We start from the raw sequence: 25580 nt of genomic DNA, 5'->3' as shown, positions 1-25580 counted from the left end.
CAGAGAGCAGTATGTTCAAGGCATTTTTCGCCACTTCATCCTGGTCTGCGAGGACACTTCCTAACTCCTTTCTCATAGGCTCAGTCAACTGAGTGTTAAAGCTTGCACTAAACTCGTCCATCTAAACATTGAAAAGCAAAACATTGTAAGTACATCAAATATAATGTTCTCCCTCAGCGAAGACTAAAGAATTGGCTGTGACATGATCTGGAAAATGGCTGACTAGAATCTCTGAGAACACTTTAATGTAAGACCCTTGGTAACCAATAACAGTTTACCATTCGTTATACTCTGATAGGTATGATGGTCCCATATGTTTTCCATTCAGACCATGTTTGATCTACCTAAAGGAAACTCACCTTGTTTCACTGCCGTAGCCTATGTAGTCTCTGTTTTCTTGTTCCAGTATGTGTAAATAATAAGCCACTTAATTGTCTTGTTGCAAAAACTGACAATCAAGTTTGACCATCCGATTTTATAGCTACTGAGCGTGACGTGGCAATGCACATTATGACGTTACACCTGACCCAAATGTGCCTTCCTGCAGGTAGAAACGTTAACAATAAAAAGCAAAGTTTATACAAATTTGGATATTTATTTCTTCTACGGAGGAAGTATTTCAGATTAATCTCAGTTCTTTCATTCTCTTCTTGATACTATGATAATGTTACAAAATTCAGTTCTTGATTTTCCTTTGAAATGTTCCATTCCACTGTAGGCATGGGTCTCTGGGGCTAAAGCCCCGGTTATTTTATGACAAGCCCCGGATCTCAAAATAATGATATTTAAAAAGTGCCCCGTATTATTCTGATAATTCAATAAAGACTTCGGAAATAATATGACATCGTTGATTAAAGTGCAACCGCACCCCGTCAACGGACATATGCTTAAATGTTTGACGAGCTGCAATTATGCATTTATGAGTCCTGTTCGCGTACATTATTCCTTACTTAACATCATTGACATAGTATAAATATCTAAATTTCTAGCTGTCTGCAATTTAGTCCTTTGTGATATGCACTTGTGGGAGTGACATGTGCGTCACATTAGATTGAGCACTGAATGTAAACCTTGGCAATGGTTGTCTTCTCTCATACAGTTGTGGGTATATGACGTGAATGATACTGCAGACCCTGAACACCTCGGCCCATCCAGCTTCTTTCCACCGTACGAGCTGCAGGACTTCAGTTGGGACGATCTCAATGCAACCATCAACCTCACCAACCACTCAGTCACACTTTGTGGCCGGAACAGCTCCAACAGTTTCAGAAATGGCTCCCTCTGCCTGGCTGTAAGTGCTACTAAATTGCGCTATGATGCCCCACTTCCATCAATCAACTCATAGGAATTTTTTGAATATGCTTTTGAAGAAAGTTGCTTCAAGTCACTTGAGAAATATTTTTTTCAATTATATCCTATTTAAATAACCTAAATTGATCACAAAAATAGAATAGACATTGTTAATGTTATAAATAATTGGCATAGCTTGAAACTGCTTATTTTTACTGCAATATCTACAAAAGCCCAATTTCTGTAACCATCATTCTTGTGTTCTAATACATTTTGTTGGCTAAACCTGAATTATCAATAGAAAACCCATGGCTATTCCATGCAAGAATCTGGCAAGTTACTGAAGATGAACCCAGGTGTTTCCTTAAAGACAGTGTAAACTGGCTGTAACTAGCAAAGAAAGAAGATAGCTAAAGCGGACACTGACCAGTAAAAGGAAACAAATGATGATAACCAGCAGTTAGTGAGCGCTGTTTATTCTAAGAAAGCTTTTCAGAAAAAGAAAAGACGCAAGGGGGAGGATGCATACAAAATGGAGGATGAATGGAAAACTGTGTTATGGTCTCTTTATAACACATTTTCCATATCTGCTTTAGCTTTCTTCTTGTGGACTTGAAAACTTGGGTTATTTATGTCATGGTCAAGATACAATTAGTCATTATTCTGCATCTGCTGTCTCCACAGTTCTCAGCATTTTGGTCTGCAGGACGATGGGATGTTTTTTTGTCTTAAAGTTATGGTTGTCAATACATGATATGTTTTTATTATTTGTGTCGTGATCAAGATTCTTAAGTCATTATTCTGTTGAGTTTATATAGGAAACACTGGGGTTGTCAATACATGATATGTTTTTATTATTTATGTCGTGGTCAAGATTCTTAAGTCATTATTCTACATCTGCTGTCTCCACAGTTCTCAGCATTTGGTTCTGCAGGACGAGGCAGTGTGTGGCCAGGCCTCCTGCACAATGCCAACTCCTCCCAGCTGCGTGTATGGCTGGATAATGTGACCCCAAGGTCAAACCAGTCTCGCTTCGCTCTGGAGCTCCAGTCTGTGAGCAGTGCGGCGCAGCGGGGCCAGGTGGATGTGCTCAGGTCTATTGATGATGAATACACACCCTCCATATTCAAGGTCAGACCTCACTCCAGACTGTCAATGCAGTGCTAACTCTGACCATTCCAACATTAGGTTTGCTGAAAATATGTCAGGATTTGGATTCTGTCACTATTGAGTTCCTGCGCCTGTCGTCATAGTTGCTGGTCGCGTGCCGAAAAACGATGGGCGTAGCCATTTTGGCAGTAATCGCGTCAGTTATCTGGCAGTCACTGACTGGCTGTCACGGCTTCAGTTGACTGTCATTTAGCCGTTGGGAGTGATTAACCTATGTATGAAATTCAAAAAATATAAATTAAGGTTGAAAATGACAGCCACTTAGGTTGGGTACGTTCAAAAACACAAACTAGCAAGTTACAGATGCACTGCAGTAGCTACCCAAGATAATAAACAAACATGCTAACGTGACACTGCCGTACCTAGTCAAGCTAATAAACAAACAATGCTAACGTGACACTGTCTATCAAACTGGGATCATTTAATACTTATCCTTGCAGTGATGATCCCGAAGTTTTTAGATGCAAGACTCCACAGTCGAAGTTGTGTTACGAAGCCGGACTGACACCATTTATAAGCCTACAAGCCTTTGTATGCTCTGAGGGAGTCCCCAGTGTAAACTATTTTATTTATTATTACTATTATTTATATACGTATATTCGCTCGGTAGGAACTCTTGAAGGCTGGCGCCGGTAGTAATGTTTACTGCCAAAATGGCGTCGACAACCAAAAGTCACGTGACGCAGGAGCTCAATATACCGTTCATATGCGCTGCCTGTCAATCACAGTTTGTGTAGTTTGCTAGGTAGTCAACAGGGCTCCATTACACAATCCATCTAAATTAGGCTACGACATCAAGACATCAAGACAATCTGTATGGCAAAATTCATATGCTAATGTAAATAAAATCATAATATTCAAATTAAGGTTGAAATGTCCTGGCCTGCCCCGGGTTTTACATGTTAAGATGATGAAGGATACTGATTTCAGAATCAGAATCAGAATTGTGTTTATTTCCAAGTAGGTTTACACCTACCTGGAATTGGATCTGGTGAGTTGGTGCATACAGTAAACATTAAATATACAAACACAATAAGTACTACACATAACATTGAAACGCAATAAGTATTACACATAAAAACAAAAAAACACAATATATACAATACAATAAACAAAGTATATAAGAAAGTAAAGTGAAAAGTGAAAGTGGAGTGCAAAATGCAAAGCAGGAGTAAAATGTGGATGTGCAATGTGCAGTGTGGTGAGTGTTAGAGTAGCACAGACTTGAGGTGGGGGGGCGGTAGAGGAGTCCTTGTCAGGTGACGGTCCCGGGCCTTGTTGATGAGGCCAACTGCAGCTGGGAAGAAGCCGGGTTTGTGGCATGAGGTTTTTGTCCTGATGGACCGCATCCTCCTTCCGGAGGGAAGTACCTCAAGTTCAGCTCTAGTGGTGGCCTTCCTTTTACAGGCAAGAGCTTGAAGTGCTATAAGATAAATGTGTGTGTGCTGGTCACTAAGACCCCGACCAGTAGGAAAAAAGGTGGGCGGGGGAAGTGGTAGACCACTGCTCTCCCATGCCCACATCCACGGCTGAAGTGCCCTTGAGCAAGGCACCTAACCACTGCTCCCCGGGCGCCGCCAAAGGCAGCTCACTGCTCCGGGTTAGTGTAACTTCACTTCACTGTGTGTGTGTCACTTCCCTGGATGGGTCAAATGCAGATGTTGAATTCGGAGTGTGTGTGTCTACACCACCTCTGCCATAGAGTCACTTTCATTAGCCATACTATTTCAATTAGAACTTGAAGGAATTATGTTTTCACATGTTTTAAGCATCTTTTTGTCATCTCTCTCTCCCCTTCTCTGTCTCCTCTCTTCCCCCATCTCTCCCTCAGGTCTATGTTGGTGGGGTTGGGTCCTCCCCCGCTAGACTCTTTCTCTCCACTGGTGTTGAGCATCATGGCCGTGGGGCTGGGGACTCCCCTGGCCCTCATCCTCTTCGGGGGGACTGGGGCCTGCATCTTCAAGAAAAGCCAGCATCCACAGGGCTATGAGCCAATCAACTAGGACTATTCACTTGCACACACACACACACACACACACACACACACGTGCACACACACACACACACACACCCCAAAATTGGGATGTTGGGCATTTCAGTTGAGAATTTATAGGTCATATCTTTGCATAGAAGCTTTATTCTGCTTGGTTAATGTGTGAGGATATTCTTTTTTTCTGGCAAGCAAGTTTAGCCTTAATTTGATTTCTGTGTGAGGAGCATTATTCCTCATATACTGCCTAATTATACAAGATCTACGCAATTTCTGCTCATTCAGGCAGAACCTCTGATTATTCGATTTTTAAACTCAATGCATTAGCTTGATGAGCATAGCAAGATAGAATGTCTGAGATACGTGCAGACTCCTGTGTGGTGTCAAACTCAAAACCATTATGAGCAGGTGGAATGGAAGCTACCAGGTAAGCCTCCTTCCTGGCAACTTTAACAGAAGGTGTTAGTGAATGCTAACACCAGGGGTTTGCTTTCATTTGACTTATGTCAAAGTCCAGTACGGAACAGGTTACACTGATGCTGTGTTCTGGGTTGGGATTGGGAATGGGGTTTAGAGTGAGTGTTACTGAGCAGGTAGAAACCTGAGATGTGTGTAAATGTGTGCCTTGCACTATACGAGACATGCTAGTGACACCAGGCACGCAAACACATGCAGGGCAGGACCACAGTAGCTGTACAGATCTGAATTTTTTCTAACTGATGATTGGCCATTTTGAATGTGTCACTTCATGCAGGATGAATGACCTGGGATGTACACCTGAACTCAACATTATTCAACCCCCTTAATCCTGAAGACATGGTGATTTGCAGTCAGTCTAAAAATATTTCATATATATTAAACCTAATCAGAAAGGATTGGTTTTTTTTTCACATGAAAGATGTCTGTGTAAAAAAATGATTCAACCCCCTGACCAGTATTACATGGATCAATTTTTGCACCTGAAAACCTTCTAGAAACATGTGTGGAAGGTGCTCCCTTGGTGATTCCTCCCTGTGGTATTTCAGCCCACTCCTGATGTGTAAAAGCTTTCAGCTTAGCAGTGAATCAGCTGAACTCATTCTTGTTTTACAAAGCAATTCAACCTAATGCACAGCTGTGTGTTAAACTCATGAACTCCATGTACCTCAGTGGTACAGTTCTAATAGGGGTTAAATTATTTTTCATTCTAAACTCAATTGTGTACCTCAAACTTTCTTTGCTTGAATAATTTTGAGTGCAGGTGTCCGTGGCCAAAACATCCTTTGGCATGCACAAAATCTTGAAATAAAAACCTTTTTTCATCAATAGGTTCCTGTTTCCGACATTGTTGTAATGGTGTCTGACTGTGTAGTTTCAGACATTACAGAGGGCATCTGTTTTCATCATGCGATTATCTGTTTTACTGTTTTTACCTTTCTCTCACCTACCATTTACACACTCTACCTCTGGGTCCAGAAGAGCTGGACACCTTGTTTGTAACCTAAATTTGTAGAGGATACGCTTAATCAAATTGAGCTCTTCACAAAAATAATGCTGATACTGAAAACGAGTGTCACAGAGTAACAGTTTTGATCATGTATGTGTTGCCCCTCCGAAGGAAACATATATTTTTAAATAGTATTACGGCTGCAGAACTTCATGTATGCCTGTAAGCGTCCAGGGGACAGGGACATGACGGCGACGGTTAGTGAGAGTTTAAAATGAGGCGTGGCAGCGGCCTGCCTCGGACACTTAAATCTTGATATGCACTGATTTACCCGTTTTGCTCACTCAATGTATGCAGGCTGACCTATAGAAGATGTATGGTGGATAGGTATGTGTGACATGCCTTCACAATGATTACTGCTGTCACAACAAGTGACAAGTCACAACAACCCACAATCTTATCTCAGTTTCAATAATGCATTCACACCCCTCTCAGACTTCTCAACGTACAAAAAAGAGCATCTGAATCAGAAATGTACTTAATAGCATCTTTATTTCCAGATCAGAGGTTCTATGATCCTGGTAGGGATGAAGCAGGCCATAGCTCATACCAGAGCCCCAGAGGTAGTTAAGCGTGGGCAGGAGAGAGAGGGGGGGAGAGAGGGCATAAGGATAAAGAGATTTAAATCTAGGATCAAACACGAGGGCAGGCTCGGTTATAGGGAGATAATAGTTATAGTAAGATAGGCACATGCACAGACATTTTGGGGGGCAGGTGCTCAAACCAAAAAAAAGGGCACCCATCGCCAAAACTATTAATAAAATTGAAAATAATAATAATTATAAGTAAATATATAAAAAACACATTTGTTTTACTAGTCGGCCTGATCCAAGATAAAAGCTGAGCTGCTTGCTGCAGTTCCCTGTCCTTATGGATTTGTCTGATGCTGCGGGTCAGAGAAGAAGTAGGATGCAGCCGAAAATAATAATAATTACAAGTAAATATATAAAAAACACATTTGTTTTACTAGTCGGCCTGATCCAAGATAAAAGCTGAGCTGCTTGCTGCAGTTCCCTGTCCTTATGGATTTGTCTGATGCTGCGGGTCAGAGAAGAAGTAGGATGCAGCCGTTTGGCCTGGCGCTCAACTCCAACACCATGCACTACACTGCAGGAGCACTAGGAGGAGGAGGGGCGCGGCGGGGGCTTGTGAGCGCTGCGGAGAATGTCGGGGCGAAATTTTCACAATTACTCAAAAAAATGCCCGGTGAGATATCAAAGCACATTTTGGAAGAATTGATGACAGAGAGAGTAATTTTGATTCTGAAATATTGAATACTGAAGAAAAAATTGGGCTCCAGCGGAAAGGGCACTTTTTTCATCCCGGGCAAAAGGGCAGGTGCTTGAGCAGCACTAGGGGTCTATCTGTGCACGTGCCCGATGATATGGCATTTTATGTCTAAATTGATACAGGGCTGGGGGCAGACTCCCTCTTCTCTAGTGTTCTGTTTTGATTATTTAGGTGAGGGTTTGGGGCAAAGTGTTCCTCCTTGCTCTCGCCAGCGGTTGACCTTAAGTTGACCTAGAAGCATGCCCTGAAGAATCTCCTCCTGCCGGTCTGGGATTCATTCTGACCTCTGCTCTCTGTTTCGGCCCGTTTTGCCTCGCGCTGTTCTTTTGCTTCTGCCTTTTCCTGCTCTTTCTTTTCCTTTATTTGCATTTGCTCTCTCTGCTTTTTCAATTGGATTTGCCTTTTCTTCTCTTCCTTCAGCTCAGCCTGTTGAATCTTTTCCATTTTCTCTCTTTTCTTTTTCTCCAGCTTTGATGTCTCTTTTAATTCAGCCTGAACTAGTTTGGCCTCCTTCTCCTTGGCCTCATTTCTGATCTTGTCAATCGTTTTCTTATACTTCTGGTTAATTTTATCCTGAGCTGCATTAATTGACAGTATCAATGTCTCAATGTCTTTGCTAAAGCAGCAATTCTGAAAACAAAGTAATGTTGAGACAGAAACACAGTTACATTTTGAAGACTTTAAAGCATAGCAGATAAGAAAAGGCAGTTTTAAAAGGAACAAACATGTATACTACCTGAAGATCAGCATTGAAGAAGGCCTGATTCCCCTGTAGTTTCCTCCATTCATTACGAACCCTCCACTTCAGGAAAACATTTGGCATGCTCTTCATATGGCCATCTGTGGAATTTTCTGAAGCCTGAGGAATGAAAAGAGACAAAGGAATCCAAAGATGAAGTTAAGCCCTGTCAAGGCAGTGCTGTACTCAAACAATAGAATATCACGCTAAAGGAGATTAATTAATTTCATGTAAAAAAGAAGAATGAATTACATTCCCAAACATCCATGTCTCAGCCTGAGTCCTCAATTCTGACATCAGCCTCTGTTTGATGACAGCTGTGTTCAAGGCTTCAGACAAGACAAGGTCTTCCATTTGCTTGGACCTCATTTGCAAGATCTTTGAGGCCTGCAGCACGCTCACTTTAAATTCATCCCTTTCCTTTTCAAGAGATGAGATTATCTCATGTTTCACCCTCAGCATTAGATTCAAGTCAGATGTGGCACCCTGGTAATGTTCCTCCATTGCTTTAAGCTGCTGGTCCCTGGAGGCCACCAGAGTTTCCACTTCCTTCATTAAAGCCTCTGTCGCCTTCTTGCTGGATGTGTCTTTCTCTTCTTCATCCCTTTTCATCTGTGCAATGAGGCTCTTGTGTTCAGCCTCCATTTGCTCCCTCTCTTCCAGCCTCTCCATGGTTTCTTTCTTGATCCTTTCAGCCATTCCTTCAACGGCAGCCTGACATTTTATTTGCTCCTCCTTGCGAGCAGCTTCTACCTCCAACTTCAATTTCTCTTTCTCCATCTGCCACTGCTGTTGCTCCAACCTCCTATCTCCCTCCAAAGCCTCGATGGTTTCTTTCTTGATCCTTTCTGCCATTCCTTCAACGGCCCCCTGACATTTTATTTGCTCCTCCTTGCGAGCAGCTTCTATCTCCAACTTCAATTTCTCTTTCTCCATCTGCCACTGCTGTTGCTCCAACCTCCTATCTCCCTCCATAGCCTCGATATCAGAGAGCAGTATGTTCAAGGCATTTTTCGCCACTTCATCCTGGTCTGCGAGGACACTTCCTAACTCCTTTCTCATAGGCTCAGTCAACTGAGTGTTAAAGCTTGCACTAAACTCGTCCATCTAAACATTGAAAAGCAAAACATTGTAAGTACATCAAATATAATGTTCTCCCTCAGCGAAGACTAAAGAATTGGCTGTGACATGATCTGGAAAATGGCTGACTAGAATCTCTGAGAACACTTTAATGTAAGACCCTTGGTAACCAATAACAGTTTACCATTCGTTATACTCTGATAGGTATGATGGTCCCATATGTTTTCCATTCAGACCATGTTTGATCTACCTAAAGGAAACTCACCTTGTTTCACTGCCGTAGCCTATGTAGTCTCTGTTTTCTTGTTCCAGTATGTGTAAATAATAAGCCACTTAATTGTCTTGTTGCAAAAACTGACAATCAAGTTTGACCATCCGATTTTATAGCTACTGAGCGTGACGTGGCAATGCACATTATGACGTTACACCTGACCCAAATGTGCCTTCCTGCAGGTAGAAACGTTAACAATAAAAAGCAAAGTTTATACAAATTTGGATATTTATTTCTTCTACGGAGGAAGTATTTCAGATTAATCTCAGTTCTTTCATTCTCTTCTTGATACTATGATAATGTTACAAAATTCAGTTCTTGATTTTCCTTTGAAATGTTCCATTCCACTGTAGGCATGGGTCTCTGGGGCTAAAGCCCCGGTTATTTTATGACAAGCCCCGGATCTCAAAATAATGATATTTAAAAAGTGCCCCGTATTATTCTGATAATTCAATAAAGACTTCGGAAATAATATGACATCGTTGATTAAAGTGCAACCGCACCCCGTCAACGGACATATGCTTAAATGTTTGACGAGCTGCAATTATGCATTTATGAGTCCTGTTCGCGTACATTATTCCTTACTTAACATCATTGACATAGTATAAATATCTAAATTTCTAGCTGTCTGCAATTTAGTCCTTTGTGATATGCACTTGTGGGAGTGACATGTGCGTCACATTAGATTGAGCACTGAATGTAAACCTTGGCAATGGTTGTCTTCTCTCATACAGTTGTGGGTATATGACGTGAATGATACTGCAGACCCTGAACACCTCGGCCCATCCAGCTTCTTTCCACCGTACGAGCTGCAGGACTTCAGTTGGGACGATCTCAATGCAACCATCAACCTCACCAACCACTCAGTCACACTTTGTGGCCGGAACAGCTCCAACAGTTTCAATAATGGGTAATGGCTCCCTCTGCCTGGCTGTAAGTGCTACTAGATTGCGTTATGATGCCCCTCTTCCATTAACCATTCATAGGAATTTTTAGAATTTGCATTTGAAGAAATCTGCTTCAAGTCACTTGAGAAATATTTTAGTTTAATTATATCCTATTTAAATAACCTAAATTTATCACAAAAATAGAATAGACATTGTTAATGTTATAAATAATTGGCATAGCTTTTTTCCTGCAATGTCTACAAAAGCCCAATTTCTGTAACCATCATTCTTGTGTTCTAATACATTTTGTTGGCTAAACCTGAATTATCATTAGAAAACCCATGGCTATTCCATGCAAGATTCTGGCAAGTAACTGAAGATGAACCCAGGTGTTTCCTTTAAGACAGTGTAAACTGGCTCTAACTAGCAAAGAAAGAAGAAAGCTAAAGCGGACACTGACCAGTAAAAGGAAATAAATGATGATAACCAGCAGTTAAGTGAGTGAGCGCTGTTTATTCTAAGAAAGCTTTTCAGAAAAAGAAAAGACGCAAGGGGGAAGATGGATAGAAAATGGAGGATGAATGGAAAACGGTGCTATGGTCTCTTTATAACACATTTTCCATATCTGCTTTAGCTTTCTTCTTGTGGACTTGAGAACTTGGGTTATTTATGTCATGGTCAATATACTATCAGTCATTATTCTACATCTGCCGTCTCCACAGTTCTCAGCATTTGGGTCTGCAGGACGATTAGATTAAGACTATACCATTAAACTACAAGATCTTTAGCTTGCTCCAGTACATGACATTATATTTCATCGTGAAAAATATACAGTGAAACTCAGAATTCAGGTGGTGGTGGCCTACTGTTGAGTTCATATAGGGAACACTGTGGTTGTCAAAACATGATATGTTTTTATTATTTATGTCATGGCCAAGATACTATCAGTCATTATTCTTCATCTGCTGTCTCCACAGTTCTCAGCATTTGGGTCCGCAGGACGAGGCAGTGTGTGGCCAGGCCTCCTGCACAATGCCAACTCCTCCCAGCTGCGTGTATGGCTGGATAATGTGACCCCAAGGTCAAACCAGTCTCGCTTCGCTCTGGAGCTCCAGTCTGTGAGCAGTGCAGCGCAGCGGGGCCAGGTGGATGTGCTCAGGTCTATTGATGATGAATACACACCCTCCATCTTCAAGGTCAGACCTCACTCCAGACTGTCAATGCAGTGCTAACTCTGACCATTCCAACATTAGGTTTGCTGAAAATCTGTCAGGATTTGGATTCTGTCACTATATACCATCCTGTCATCAAAGCAATTTCTTTGAAGATGCCAGAAGATTGTTAAATAGTTTGGAGACATAAACATTAACAAGCATACACATGAAGAGCATCTGTTCCTTAATCCTTAATGATAAAAACAATAAAAACAACAACAATTGTGGGTGTATTTATTAACAATAATAAATAAAAATACATGATGAAATAAATACATACATTTCAACTTTGACCCATTGATTTAAATTTCGAAACTTTAAAAACTTTTTTTTTTCCGGTATATGCCCCATATTCCCCATCTAAACAGAATAAAAACATGTGTAGCTTGAAGAGAATGTGTAGCCTCCATGCCCTTTTAATCGTTTAATGTAAATAAAATCAGAAAATTCAAATAAAGTTTGAATTGTCCTGGCCTGTCCCTGGTTTGATATGTTTACATGATGAAAGAAGCTCTAGTGGTGGCCTTCCTTTTACAGACAAGAGCTTGAAGTGCTATAAGATGAATGTGTGTGTGCTGGTCACTAATGCTCGGCCATGTTCCTTGTATCTCAGGTGTCTCAGTGGGTCTCGTCTCCCAGCAACGCCTCCTCCACAGTTCTGGGGTACACCCAGTGGAAGCCGGTGGCCTATCAGACAGCACAGCCCAAATTTGAGGATGCCACTCCCTGCTGCCATTCCAACCCTGTCCTTGTCTCTCAGCTGCCGCCCTCCGGGTGGGTCCGAGCATTCTTCAGAGACGGGCAGCAGACCTCTGCACTCAACATCACTTTCAGCATCGCCGGAGATCCCTTTTACAACGTCACCAAATACCTCAGCTGGTGGGTCATACACCGGAGTCCCCTTGGATACCGCTTTATCTCTCTTTTACTGTCATTAGCCATACTATTTTTAGTAACTTTGCTTTTGTTATGGGCTGTTTTTAACTATGTACTCTGAGATTCTGTTTGAATGGAGAGTGCACTACAAATTAAATGAATTATTATTATTATTATTTTGTTTAGAACTTGAAGGAATTATGTTTTCACATGTTATAAGCATCTTTTTGTCATCTCTCACTCCCCATCTCTCTCTCCCCTCTTCCTCCATCTCTCCCTCAGGTCTATGTTGGTGGGGTTGGGTCCTCCCCCGCTAGACTCTTTCTCTCCACTGGTGTTGAGCATCATGGCCGTGGGGCTGGGGACTCCCCTGGCCCTCATCCTCTTCGGGGGGGCCGGGGCCCTCATCTTCAAGAAAGACCAGCATCCACAGGGCTATGAGCCAATCAACTAGGACTATTCACTTGAAGACATGCATCTTCACTTGCACACACACACACACACACACACACACACACACACACACACACACACACACACACACACACACCCCAAAATTGGGATGTTGGGCATTTCAGTTGAGAATTTATAGGTCCTATCTTTGCATAGAAGCTTTATTCTGCTTGGTTAATGTGTGAGGATATTCTTTTTTTCTGGCAAGCAAGTTTAGCCTTAATTTGATTTCTGTGTGAGGAGTATTATTCCTCATATACTGCCTAATTATACAAGATCTACGAAATTTCTGCTCATTCAGGCAGAACCTCTGGTTATTTGATTTTTCAAATCAATGCATTAGCTTGTTGAGCATAGCAGGATAGAATGTCCGAGATACGTGCAGACTCCTGTGTGGTGTCAAAGTCAAAACCTTTATGAGCAGATGGAATGGAAGCTACTAGGTAAGCCTCCTTCCTGGCCACTTTAAAAGAGAAGTGTTAGTGAATGCTAACACCAGGGGTTTGCTTTCATTTGACTTATGTCAAAGTCCAGTGCGGAACAGGTTACACTTATGCTGTTTTTTGGGTTGAGAATGGGGTTTAGAGTGTGTCTAGCTGAGCAGGTAGAAACCTGAGCTGTGTGTTAATGTGTGCCTTGCACTATATGAGACATGCTACTGACACCAGGCACGCAAACACGTACAGAGCAGGACCACAGTAGCTGTGCAGATCTGAATTTGCAATTTTTTGTAACTGATGATTGGCCATTTTGAATGTGTCGCGTCATCCAAGATGAATGACCTGGGATGTACATCTGAACTCAACATTATTCAACCCCCTTTAATCCTGAAGACATGGTGATTTGCAGTCAGTCTAAAAATATATCATATATATTAAACCTAATCAGAAAGGATTGTTTTTTTTCTTCACATGAAAGATGTCTGTGTAAAAAAATGATTCAACCCCTTGACCAGTATTACATGAATACATTTTTGCACTTGATAACCTTCTAGAAACATTTTTCGAAGGTGCTCCCTTGGTGATACCTCCCTGGTGATATTCCAGCCCACTCCTGATTTTTTTTTCTGGTTTTTCTGGTTTAAAAGCTTCCAGTTTAGCAGTGAATCAGCTGAACTCATTCTTGTTTTACACAGCAATTCAACCTAATGCACAGCTGTTTGTTACACTCATGAAACATCCATGTACCTCAGTGGTACAGTTCTGATAGGGGTTACATTATTTTCATTCTAAACTCCATTGTGTACCTCAAACTTTCTTTGCTTGAATCTTTTTGAGTGCAGGTGTCAGTGGTCAAAACATCCTTTGTCATGCACAAAATCTTGAAATAAAAACCTTTTTTCATCAATAGGTTCCTGTTTCTAACATTGTTGTGATGGTGTCTGACGGTGCAGTTTCAGACATTACAGAGGGCATCTGTTTTCATCATAAGATTATCTGTTTTACTGTTTTTACCTTTCTCTCACCTACCATTTACACACTCTACCTCTGGGTCCAGAAGAGCTGGACACCTTGTTTGTAACCTCAATTTGTAGAGGATACGCTTAATCAAATTGAGCTCTTCACAAAAATAATGCTGATACTGAAAACGAGTGTCACAGAGTAACAGTTTTGATCATGTATGTGTTGCCCCTCCGAAGGAAACATATATTTTTAAATAGTATTACGGCTGCAGAACTTCATGTATGCCTGTAAGCGTCCAGGGGACAGGGACATGACGGCGACGGTTAGTGAGAGTTTAAAATGAGGCGTGGCAGCGGCCTGCCTCGGACACTTAAATCTTGATATGCACTGATTTACCCGTTTTGCTCACTCAATGTATGCAGGCTGACCTATAGAAGATGTATGGTGGATAGGTATGTGTGACATGCCTTCACAATGATTACTGCTGTCACAACAAGTGACAAGTCACAACAACCCACAATCTTATCTCAGTTTCAATAATGCATTCACACCCCTCTCAGACTTCTCAACGTACAAAAAAGAGCATCTGAATCAGAAATGTACTTAATAGCATCTTTATTTCCAGATCAGAGGTTCTATGATCCTGGTAGGGATGAAGCAGGCCATAGCTCATACCAGAGCCCCAGAGGTAGTTAAGCGTGGGCAGGAGAGAGAGGGGGGGAGAGAGGGCATAAGGATAAAGAGATTTAAATCTAGGATCAAACACGAGGGCAGGCTCGGTTATAGGGAGATAATAGTTATAGTAAGATAGGCACATGCACAGACATTTTGGGGGGCAGGTGCTCAAACCAAAAAAAAGGGCACCCATCGCCAAAACTATTAATAAAATAGAAAATAATAATAATTATAAGTAAATATATAAAAAACACATTTGTTTTACTAGTCGGCCTGATCCAAGATAAAAGCTGAGCTGCTTGCTGCAGTTCCCTGTCCTTATGGATTTGTCTGATGCTGCGGGTCAGAGAAGAAGTAGGATGCAGCCGAAAATAATAATAATTACAAGTAAATATATAAAAAACACATTTGTTTTACTAGTCGGCCTGATCCAAGATAAAAGCTGAGCTGCTTGCTGCAGTTCCCTGTCCTTATGGATTTGTCTGATGCTGCGGGTCAGAGAAGAAGTAGGATGCAGCCGTTTGGCCTGGCGCTCAACTCCAACACCATGCACTACACTGCAGGAGCACTAGGAGGAGGAGGGGCGCGGCGGGGGCTTGTGAGCGCTGCGGAGAATGTCGGGGCGAAATTTTCACAATTACTCAAAAAAATGCCCGGTGAGATATCAAAGCACATTTTGGAAGAATTGATGACAGAGAGAGTAATTTTGATTCTGAAATATTGAATACTGAAGAAAAAATTGGGCTCCAGCGGAAAGGGCACTTTTTTCATCCCGGGCAAAAGGGCAGGTGCTTGAGCAGCACTAGGGGTCTATCTGTGCACGTGCCCGATGATATGGCATTTTATGTCTAAATTGATACAGGGCTGGGGGCAGACTCCCTCTTCTCTAGTGTTCTGTTTTGATTATTTAGGTGAGGGTTTGGGGCAAAGTGTTCCTCCTTGCTCTCGCCAGCGGTTGACCTTAAGTTGACCTAGAAGCATGCCCTGAAGAATCTCCTCCTGCCGGTCTGGGATTCATTCTGACCTCTGCTCTCTGTTTCGGCCCGTTTTGCCTCGCGCTGTTCTTTTGCTTCTATCTTTTCCTGCTCTTTCTTTTCCTTTATTTGCATTTGCTCTCTCTGCTTTTTCAATTGGATTTGCCTTTTCTTCTCTTCCTTCAGCTCAGCCTGTTGAATCTTTTCCATTTTCTCTCTTTTCTTTTTCTCCAGCTTTGATGTCTCTTTTAATTCAGCCTGAACTAGTTTGGCCTCCTTCTCCTTGGCCTCATTTCTGATCTTGTCAATCGTTTTCTTATACTTCTGGTTAATTTTATCCTGAGCTGCATTAATTGACAGTATCAATGTCTCAATGTCTTTGCTAAAGCAGCAATTCTGAAAACAAAGTAATGTTGAGACAGAAACACAGTTACATTTTGAAGACTTTAAAGCATAGCAGATAAGAAAAGGCAGTTTTAAAAGGAACAAACATGTATACTACCTGAAGATCAGCATTGAAGAAGGCCTGATTCCCCTGTAGTTTCCTCCATTCATTACGAACCCTCCACTTCAGGAAAACATTTGGCATGCTCTTCATATGGCCATCTGTGGAATTTTCTGAAGCCTGAGGAATGAAAAGAGACAAAGGAATCCAAAGATGAAGTTAAGCCCTGTCAAGGCAGTGCTGTACTCAAACAATAGAATATCACGCTAAAGGAGATTAATTAATTTCATGTAAAAAAGAAGAATGAATTACATTCCCAAACATCCATGTCTCAGCCTGAGTCCTCAATTCTGACATCAGCCTCTGTTTGATGACAGCTGTGTTCAAGGCTTCAGACAAGACAAGGTCTTCCATTTGCTTGGACCTCATTTGCAAGATCTTTGAGGCCTGCAGCACGCTCACTTTAAATTCATCCCTTTCCTTTTCAAGAGATGAGATTATCTCATGTTTCACCCTCAGCATTAGATTCAAGTCAGATGTGGCACCCTGGTAATGTTCCTCCATTGCTTTAAGCTGCTGGTCCCTGGAGGCCACCAGAGTTTCCACTTCCTTCATTAAAGCCTCTGTCGCCTTCTTGCTGGATGTGTCTTTCTCTTCTTCATCCCTTTTCATCTGTGCAATGAGGCTCTTGTGTTCAGCCTCCATTTGCTCCCTCTCTTCCAGCCTCTCCATGGTTTCTTTCTTGATCCTTTCAGCCATTCCTTCAACGGCAGCCTGACATTTTATTTGCTCCTCCTTGCGAGCAGCTTCTACCTCCAACTTCAATTTCTCTTTCTCCATCTGCCACTGCTGTTGCTCCAACCTCCTATCTCCCTCCAAAGCCTCGATGGTTTCTTTCTTGATCCTTTCTGCCATTCCTTCAACGGCCCCCTGACATTTTATTTGCTCCTCCTTGCGAGCAGCTTCTATCTCCAACTTCAATTTCTCTTTCTCCATCTGCCACTGCTGTTGCTCCAACCTCCTATCTCCCTCCATAGCCTCGATATCAGAGAGCAGTATGTTCAAGGCATTTTTCGCCACTTCATCCTGGTCTGCGAGGACACTTCCTAACTCCTTTCTCATAGGCTCAGTCAACTGAGTGTTAAAGCTTGCACTAAACTCGTCCATCTAAACATTGAAAAGCAAAACATTGTAAGTACATCAAATATAATGTTCTCCCTCAGCGAAGACTAAAGAATTGGCTGTGACATGATCTGGAAAATGGCTGACTAGAATCTCTGAGAACACTTTAATGTAAGACCCTTGGTAACCAATAACAGTTTACCATTCGTTATACTCTGATAGGTATGATGGTCCCATATGTTTTCCATTCAGACCATGTTTGATCTACCTAAAGGAAACTCACCTTGTTTCACTGCCGTAGCCTATGTAGTCTCTGTTTTCTTGTTCCAGTATGTGTAAATAATAAGCCACTTAATTGTCTTGTTGCAAAAACTGACAATCAAGTTTGACCATCCGATTTTATAGCTACTGAGCGTGACGTGGCAATGCACATTATGACGTTACACCTGACCCAAATGTGCCTTCCTGCAGGTAGAAACGTTAACAATAAAAAGCAAAGTTTATACAAATTTGGATATTTATTTCTTCTACGGAGGAAGTATTTCAGATTAATCTCAGTTCTTTCATTCTCTTCTTGATACTATGATAATGTTACAAAATTCAGTTCTTGATTTTCCTTTGAAATGTTCCATTCCACTGTAGGCATGGGTCTCTGGGGCTAAAGCCCCGGTTATTTTATGACAAGCCCCGGATCTCAAAATAATGATATTTAAAAAGTGCCCCGTATTATTCTGATAATTCAATAAAGACTTCGGAAATAATATGACATCGTTGATTAAAGTGCAACCGCACCCCGTCAACGGACATATGCTTAAATGTTTGACGAGCTGCAATTATGCATTTATGAGTCCTGTTCGCGTACATTATTCCTTACTTAACATCATTGACATAGTATAAATATCTAAATTTCTAGCTGTCTGCAATTTAGTCCTTTGTGATATGCACTTGTGGGAGTGACATGTGCGTCACATTAGATTGAGCACTGAATGTAAACCTTGGCAATGGTTGTCTTCTCTCATACAGTTGTGGGTATATGACGTGAATGATACTGCAGACCCTGAACACCTCGGCCCATCCAGCTTCTTTCCACCGTACGAGCTGCAGGACTTCAGTTGGGACGATCTCAATGCAACCATCAACCTCACCAACCACTCAGTCACACTTTGTGGCCGGAACAGCTCCAACAGTTTCAATAATGGGTAATGGCTCCCTCTGCCTGGCTGTAAGTGCTACTAGATTGCGTTATGATGCCCCTCTTCCATTAACCATTCATAGGAATTTTTAGAATTTGCATTTGAAGAAATCTGCTTCAAGTCACTTGAGAAATATTTTAGTTTAATTATATCCTATTTAAATAACCTAAATTTATCACAAAAATAGAATAGACATTGTTAATGTTATAAATAATTGGCATAGCTTTTTTCCTGCAATGTCTACAAAAGCCCAATTTCTGTAACCATCATTCTTGTGTTCTAATACATTTTGTTGGCTAAACCTGAATTATCATTAGAAAACCCATGGCTATTCCATGCAAGATTCTGGCAAGTAACTGAAGATGAACCCAGGTGTTTCCTTTAAGACAGTGTAAACTGGCTCTAACTAGCAAAGAAAGAAGAAAGCTAAAGCGGACACTGACCAGTAAAAGGAAATAAATGATGATAACCAGCAGTTAAGTGAGTGAGCGCTGTTTATTCTAAGAAAGCTTTTCAGAAAAAGAAAAGACGCAAGGGGGAAGATGGATAGAAAATGGAGGATGAATGGAAAACGGTGCTATGGTCTCTTTATAACACATTTTCCATATCTGCTTTAGCTTTCTTCTTGTGGACTTGAGAACTTGGGTTATTTATGTCATGGTCAATATACTATCAGTCATTATTCTACATCTGCCGTCTCCACAGTTCTCAGCATTTGGGTCTGCAGGACGATTAGATTAAGACTATACCATTAAACTACAAGATCTTTAGCTTGCTCCAGTACATGACATTATATTTCATCGTGAAAAATATACAGTGAAACTCAGAATTCAGGTGGTGGTGGCCTACTGTTGAGTTCATATAGGGAACACTGTGGTTGTCAAAACATGATATGTTTTTATTATTTATGTCATGGCCAAGATACTATCAGTCATTATTCTTCATCTGCTGTCTCCACAGTTCTCAGCATTTGGGTCCGCAGGACGAGGCAGTGTGTGGCCAGGCCTCCTGCACAATGCCAACTCCTCCCAGCTGCGTGTATGGCTGGATAATGTGACCCCAAGGTCAAACCAGCCTCGCTTCGCTCTGGAGCTCCAGTCTGTGAGCAGTGCAGCACAGCGGGGCCAGGTGGATGTGCTCAGGTCTATTGATGATGAATACACACCCTCCATCTTCAAGGTCAGACCTCACTCCAGACTGTCAATGCAGTGCTAACTCTGACCATTCCAACATTAGGTTTGCTGAAAATCTGTCAGGATTTGGATTCTGTCACTATATACCATCCTGTCATCAAAGCAATTTCTTTGAAGATGCCAGAAGATTGTTAAATAGTTTGGAGACATAAACATTAACAAGCATACACATGAAGAGCATCTGTTCCTTAATCCTTAATGATAAAAACAATAAAAACAACAACAATTGTGGGTGTATTTATTAACAATAATAAATAAAAATACATGATGAAATAAATACATACATTTCAACTTTGACCCATTGATTTAAAATTCGAAACTTTAAAAACTTTTTTTTTTCCGGTATATGCCCCATATTCCCCATCTAAACAGAATAAAAACATGTGTAGCTTGAAGAGAATGTGTAGCCTCCATGCCCTTTTAATCGTTTAATGTAAATAAAATCAGAAAATTCAAATAAAGTTTGAATTGTCCTGGCCTGTCCCTGGTTTGATATGTTTACATGATGAAAGAAGCTCTAGTGGTGGCCTTCCTTTTACAGACAAGAGCTTGAAGTGCTATAAGATGAATGTGTGTGTGCTGGTCACTAATGCTCGGCCATGTTCCTTGTATCTCAGGTGTCTCAGTGGGTCTCGTCTCCCAGCAACGCCTCCTCCACAGTTCTGGGGTACACCCAGTGGAAGCCGGTGGCCTATCAGACAGCACAGCCCAAATTTGAGGATGCCACTCCCTGCTGCCATTCCAACCCTGTCCTTGTCTCTCAGCTGCCGCCCTCCGGGTGGGTCCGAGCATTCTTCAGAGACGGGCAGCAGACCTCTGCACTCAACATCACTTTCAGCATCGCCGGAGATCCCTTTTACAACGTCACCAAATACCTCAGCTGGTGGGTCATACACCGGAGTCCCCTTGGATACCGCTTTATCTCTCTTTTACTGTCATTAGCCATACTATTTTTAGTAACTTTGCTTTTGTTATGGGCTGTTTTTAACTATGTACTCTGAGATTCTGTTTGAATGGAGAGTGCACTACAAATTAAATGAATTATTATTATTATTATTTTGTTTAGAACTTGAAGGAATTATGTTTTCACATGTTATAAGCATCTTTTTGTCATCTCTCACTCCCCATCTCTCTCTCCCCTCTTCCTCCATCTCTCCCTCAGGTCTATGTTGGTGGGGTTGGGTCCTCCCCCGCTAGACTCTTTCTCTCCACTGGTGTTGAGCATCATGGCCGTGGGGCTGGGGACTCCCCTGGCCCTCATCCTCTTCGGGGGGGCCGGGGCCCTCATCTTCAAGAAAGACCAGCATCCACAGGGCTATGAGCCAATCAACTAGGACTATTCACTTGAAGACATGCATCTTCACTTGCACACACACACACACACACACACACACACACACACACACACACACACACACACACACACACACCCCAAAATTGGGATGTTGGGCATTTCAGTTGAGAATTTATAGGTCCTATCTTTGCATAGAAGCTTTATTCTGCTTGGTTAATGTGTGAGGATATTCTTTTTTTCTGGCAAGCAAGTTTAGCCTTAATTTGATTTCTGTGTGAGGAGTATTATTCCTCATATACTGCCTAATTATACAAGATCTACGAAATTTCTGCTCATTCAGGCAGAACCTCTGGTTATTTGATTTTTCAAATCAATGCATTAGCTTGTTGAGCATAGCAGGATAGAATGTCCGAGATACGTGCAGACTCCTGTGTGGTGTCAAAGTCAAAACCTTTATGAGCAGATGGAATGGAAGCTACTAGGTAAGCCTCCTTCCTGGCCACTTTAAAAGAGAAGTGTTAGTGAATGCTAACACCAGGGGTTTGCTTTCATTTGACTTATGTCAAAGTCCAGTGCGGAACAGGTTACACTTATGCTGTTTTTTGGGTTGAGAATGGGGTTTAGAGTGTGTCTAGCTGAGCAGGTAGAAACCTGAGCTGTGTGTTAATGTGTGCCTTGCACTATATGAGACATGCTACTGACACCAGGCACGCAAACACGTACAGAGCAGGACCACAGTAGCTGTGCAGATCTGAATTTGCAATTTTTTGTAACTGATGATTGGCCATTTTGAATGTGTCGCGTCATCCAAGATGAATGACCTGGGATGTACATCTGAACTCAACATTATTCAACCCCCTTTAATCCTGAAGACATGGTGATTTGCAGTCAGTCTAAAAATATATCATATATATTAAACCTAATCAGAAAGGATTGTTTTTTTTCTTCACATGAAAGATGTCTGTGTAAAAAAATGATTCAACCCCTTGACCAGTATTACATGAATACATTTTTGCACTTGATAACCTTCTAGAAACATTTTTCGAAGGTGCTCCCTTGGTGATACCTCCCTGGTGATATTCCAGCCCACTCCTGATTTTTTTTTCTGGTTTTTCTGGTTTAAAAGCTTCCAGTTTAGCAGTGAATCAGCTGAACTCATTCTTGTTTTACACAGCAATTCAACCTAATGCACAGCTGTTTGTTACACTCATGAAACATCCATGTACCTCAGTGGTACAGTTCTGATAGGGGTTACATTATTTTCATTCTAAACTCCATTGTGTACCTCAAACTTTCTTTGCTTGAATCTTTTTGAGTGCAGGTGTCAGTGGTCAAAACATCCTTTGTCATGCACAAAATCTTGAAATAAAAACCTTTTTTCATCAATAGGTTCCTGTTTCTAACATTGTTGTGATGGTGTCTGACGGTGCAGTTTCAGACATTACAGAGGGCATCTGTTTTCATCATAAGATTATCTGTTTTACTGTTTTTACCTTTCTCTCACCTACCATTTACACACTCTACCTCTGGGTCCAGAAGAGCTGGACACCTTGTTTGTAACCTCAATTTGTAGAGGATACGCTTAATCAAATTGAGCTCTTCACAAAAATAATGCTGATACTGAAAACGAGTGTCACAGAGTAACAGTTTTGATCATGTATGTGTTGCCCCTCCGAAGGAAACATATATTTTTAAATAGTAATACGGCTGCAGAACTTCATGTATGCCTATAAGCGTCCAGGGGACAGGGACATGACGGCGACGGTTAGTGAGAGTTTAAAACAATATAGGTAAAATGTGCGTCCAGGGGACAGGCGTGGCAGCGGCCTGCCTTGGACACTTAAATCTTGATATGCACTGATTTGACCGTTTTGCTCACTCAATGTATGCAGGCTGACCTATAGAAGATGTATGGTGGATAGGTATGTGTGACATGCCTTCACAATGATTACTGCTGTCACAACAAGTGACAAGTCACAACAACCCACAATCTTATCTCAGTTTCAATAATGCATTCACACCCCTCTCAGACTTCTCAACGTACATAAAAAAGAGCACCTGAATCAAACATGTACTTAATAGCATCTTTATTTCCAGATCAGAGGTTCTATGATCCTGGTAGGGATGAAGCAGGCCATAGCTCATACCAGAGCCCCAGAGGTAGTTAAGTGAGGGCAGGAGAGAGAGGGGGGAGAGAGGGCATAAGGATAAAGAGATTTAAATCTAGGATCAAACACGAGGGCAGGCTCGGTTATAGGGAGATAATAGTTATAGTAAGATAGGCACATGCACAGACATTTTGGGGGGCAGGTGCTCAAACCAAAAAAAAGGGCACCCATCGCCAAAACTATTAATAAAATTGAAAATAATAATAATTATAAGTAAATATATGAAAAACACATTTGTTTTACTAGTCGGCCTGATCCAAGATAAAAGCTGAGCTGAGCTGCTTGCTGCAGTTCCCTGTCCTTATGGATTTGTCTGATGCTGCGGGTCAGAGAAGAAGTAGGATGCAGCCGAAAATAATAATAATTACAAGTAAATATATAAAAAACACATTTGTTTTACTAGTCGGCCTGATCCAAGATAAAAGCTGAGCTGCTTGCTGCAGTTCCCTGTCCTTATGGATTTGTCTGATGCTGCGGGTCAGAGAAGAAGTAGGATGCAGCCGTTTGGCCTGGCGCTCAACTCCAACACCATGCTCAACACTGCAGGAGCACTAGGAGGAGGAGGGGCGCGGCGGGGGCTTGTGAGCGCTGCGGAGAATGTCGGGGCGAAATTTTCACAATTACTCAAAAAAATGCCCGGTCAGATATCAAAGCACATTTTGTAAGAATTGATGACAGAGAGAGTAATTTTGATTCTGAAATATTGATTACTGAAGAAAAAATTGGGCTCCAGCGGAAAGGGCACTTTTTTCATCCCGGGCAAAAGGGCAGGTGCTTGAGCAGCACTAGGGGTCTATCTGTGCACGTGCCTGATGATATGGCATTTTATGTCTAAATTGATACAGGGCTGGGGGCAGACTCCCTCTTCTCTAGTGTTCTGTTTTGATTATTTAGGTGAGGGTTTGGGGCAAAGTGTTCCTCCTTGCTCTCGCCAGCGGTTGACCTAAAGTTGACCTAGAAGCATGCCCTGAAGAATCTCCTCCTGCCGGTCTGGGATTCATTCTGACCTCTGCTCTCTGTTTCGGCCCGTTTTGCCTCGCGCTGTTCTTTTGCTTCTATCTTTTCCTGCTCTTTCTTTTCCTTTATTTGCATTTGCTCTCTCTGCTTTTTCAATTGAATTTGCCTTTTCTTCTCTTCCTTCATCTCAGCCTGTTGAATCTTTTCCATTTTCTCTCTTTTCTTTTTCTCCAGCTTTGATGTCTCTTTTAATTCAGCCTGAACTAGTTTGGCCTCCTTCTCCTTGGCCTCATTTCTGATCTTGTCAATCGTTTTCTTATACTTCTGGTTAATTTTATCCTGAGCTGCATTTATTGACAGTATCAATGTCTCAATGTCTTTGCTAAGGCAGCAATTCTGAAAACAAAGTAATGTTGAGACAGAAACAGACATTACATTTTGAAGACTTTGAAGCATAGCAGATAAGAAAAGGCAGTTTTAAAAGGAACAAACATGTATACTACCTGAAGATCAGCATTGAAGAAGGCCTGATTCCCCTGTAGTTTCCTCCATTCATTACGAACCCTCCACTTCAGGAAAACATTTGGCATGCTCTTCATATGGCCATCTGTGGAATTTTCTGAAGCCTGAGGAATGAAAAGAGACAAAGGAATTCAAAGATGAAGTTAAGCCCTGTCAATCAGACAGTGCTGTACTCAAACAATAAAATTTCACGGTAAAGGAGATTAATTAATTTCATGTAAAAAAGAAGAATGAATTACATTCCCAAACATCCATGTCTCAGCCTGAGTCCTCAATTCTGACATCAGCCTCTGTTTGATGACAGCAGTGTTCAAGGCTTCAGACAAGACAAGGTCTTCCATTTGCTTGGACCTCATTTGCAAGATCTTTGAGGCCTGCAGCACGCTCACTTTAAATTCATCCCTTTCCTTTTCAAGAGATGAGATTATCTCATGTTTCACCCTCAGCATTAGATTCAAGTCAGATGTGGCACCCTCGTAATGCTCCTCCATTGCTTTAAGCTGCTGGTCCCTGGAGGCCACCAGAGTTTCCACCTCCTTTATTAAAGCCTCTGTCACCTTCTTGCTGGATGTGTCTTTCTCTTCTTCATCCCTTTTCATCTGTGCAATGAGGCTCTTGTGTTCAGCCTCCATTTGCTGCCTCTCTTCCAGCCTCTCCATGCTTTCTTTCTTGATCCTTTCTGCCATTCCTTCAACGGCAGCCTGACATTTTATTTGCTCCTCCTTGCGAGCAGCTTCTATCTCCAACTTCAATTTCTCTTTCTCCATCTGCCACTGCTGTTGCTCCAACCTCCTATCTCCCTCCAAAGCCTCGATGGTTTCTTTCTTGATCCTTTCTGCCATTCCTTCAACGGCCCCCTGACATTTTATTTGCTCCTCCTTGCGAGCA

At 41.7% G+C, this 25580-nt stretch overlaps 1 protein-coding gene and 2 pseudogenes across 3 annotated transcripts; all 3 read left to right on the top strand.

Moving 5' to 3' along the window:
• Positions 1–510: 510 nt before the first annotated feature.
• LOC308381586 (glycosylated lysosomal membrane protein-like) lies at positions 511–4463 on the top strand (the record flags this gene model as incomplete). The annotated part of the gene is made up of 4 exons (XM_080859178.1): positions 511–547; positions 1131–1291; positions 2203–2441; positions 4292–4463. The coding sequence occupies 4 exons, from the start codon at positions 511–513 to the stop codon at positions 4461–4463; spliced, it is 609 nt and encodes a 202-aa protein (XP_080715304.1).
• Positions 4464–9870: 5407 nt separating this feature from the next.
• LOC308381585 (glycosylated lysosomal membrane protein-like) lies at positions 9871–12747 on the top strand (annotated as a pseudogene). Its single transcript has 5 exons — positions 9871–9885; positions 10051–10249; positions 11181–11399; positions 12031–12296; positions 12576–12747. The product of its transcript is annotated as a glycosylated lysosomal membrane protein-like (transcript).
• A 5461-nt stretch (positions 12748–18208) lies between these two features.
• LOC308381584 (glycosylated lysosomal membrane protein-like) lies at positions 18209–21085 on the top strand (annotated as a pseudogene). Its single transcript has 5 exons — positions 18209–18223; positions 18389–18587; positions 19519–19737; positions 20369–20634; positions 20914–21085. The product of its transcript is annotated as a glycosylated lysosomal membrane protein-like (transcript).
• The last annotated feature ends 4495 nt before the right edge of the window (positions 21086–25580 follow it).

The sequence above is a fragment of the Sprattus sprattus genome, assembly GCF_963457725.1.
Source record: "Sprattus sprattus genome assembly, chromosome: 20".
NCBI lineage: Eukaryota > Metazoa > Chordata > Actinopteri > Clupeiformes > Clupeidae > Sprattus > Sprattus sprattus.
Note: the sequence above shows the minus strand (reverse complement) of the source record. Positions and strands in the feature narration are given on the sequence as shown.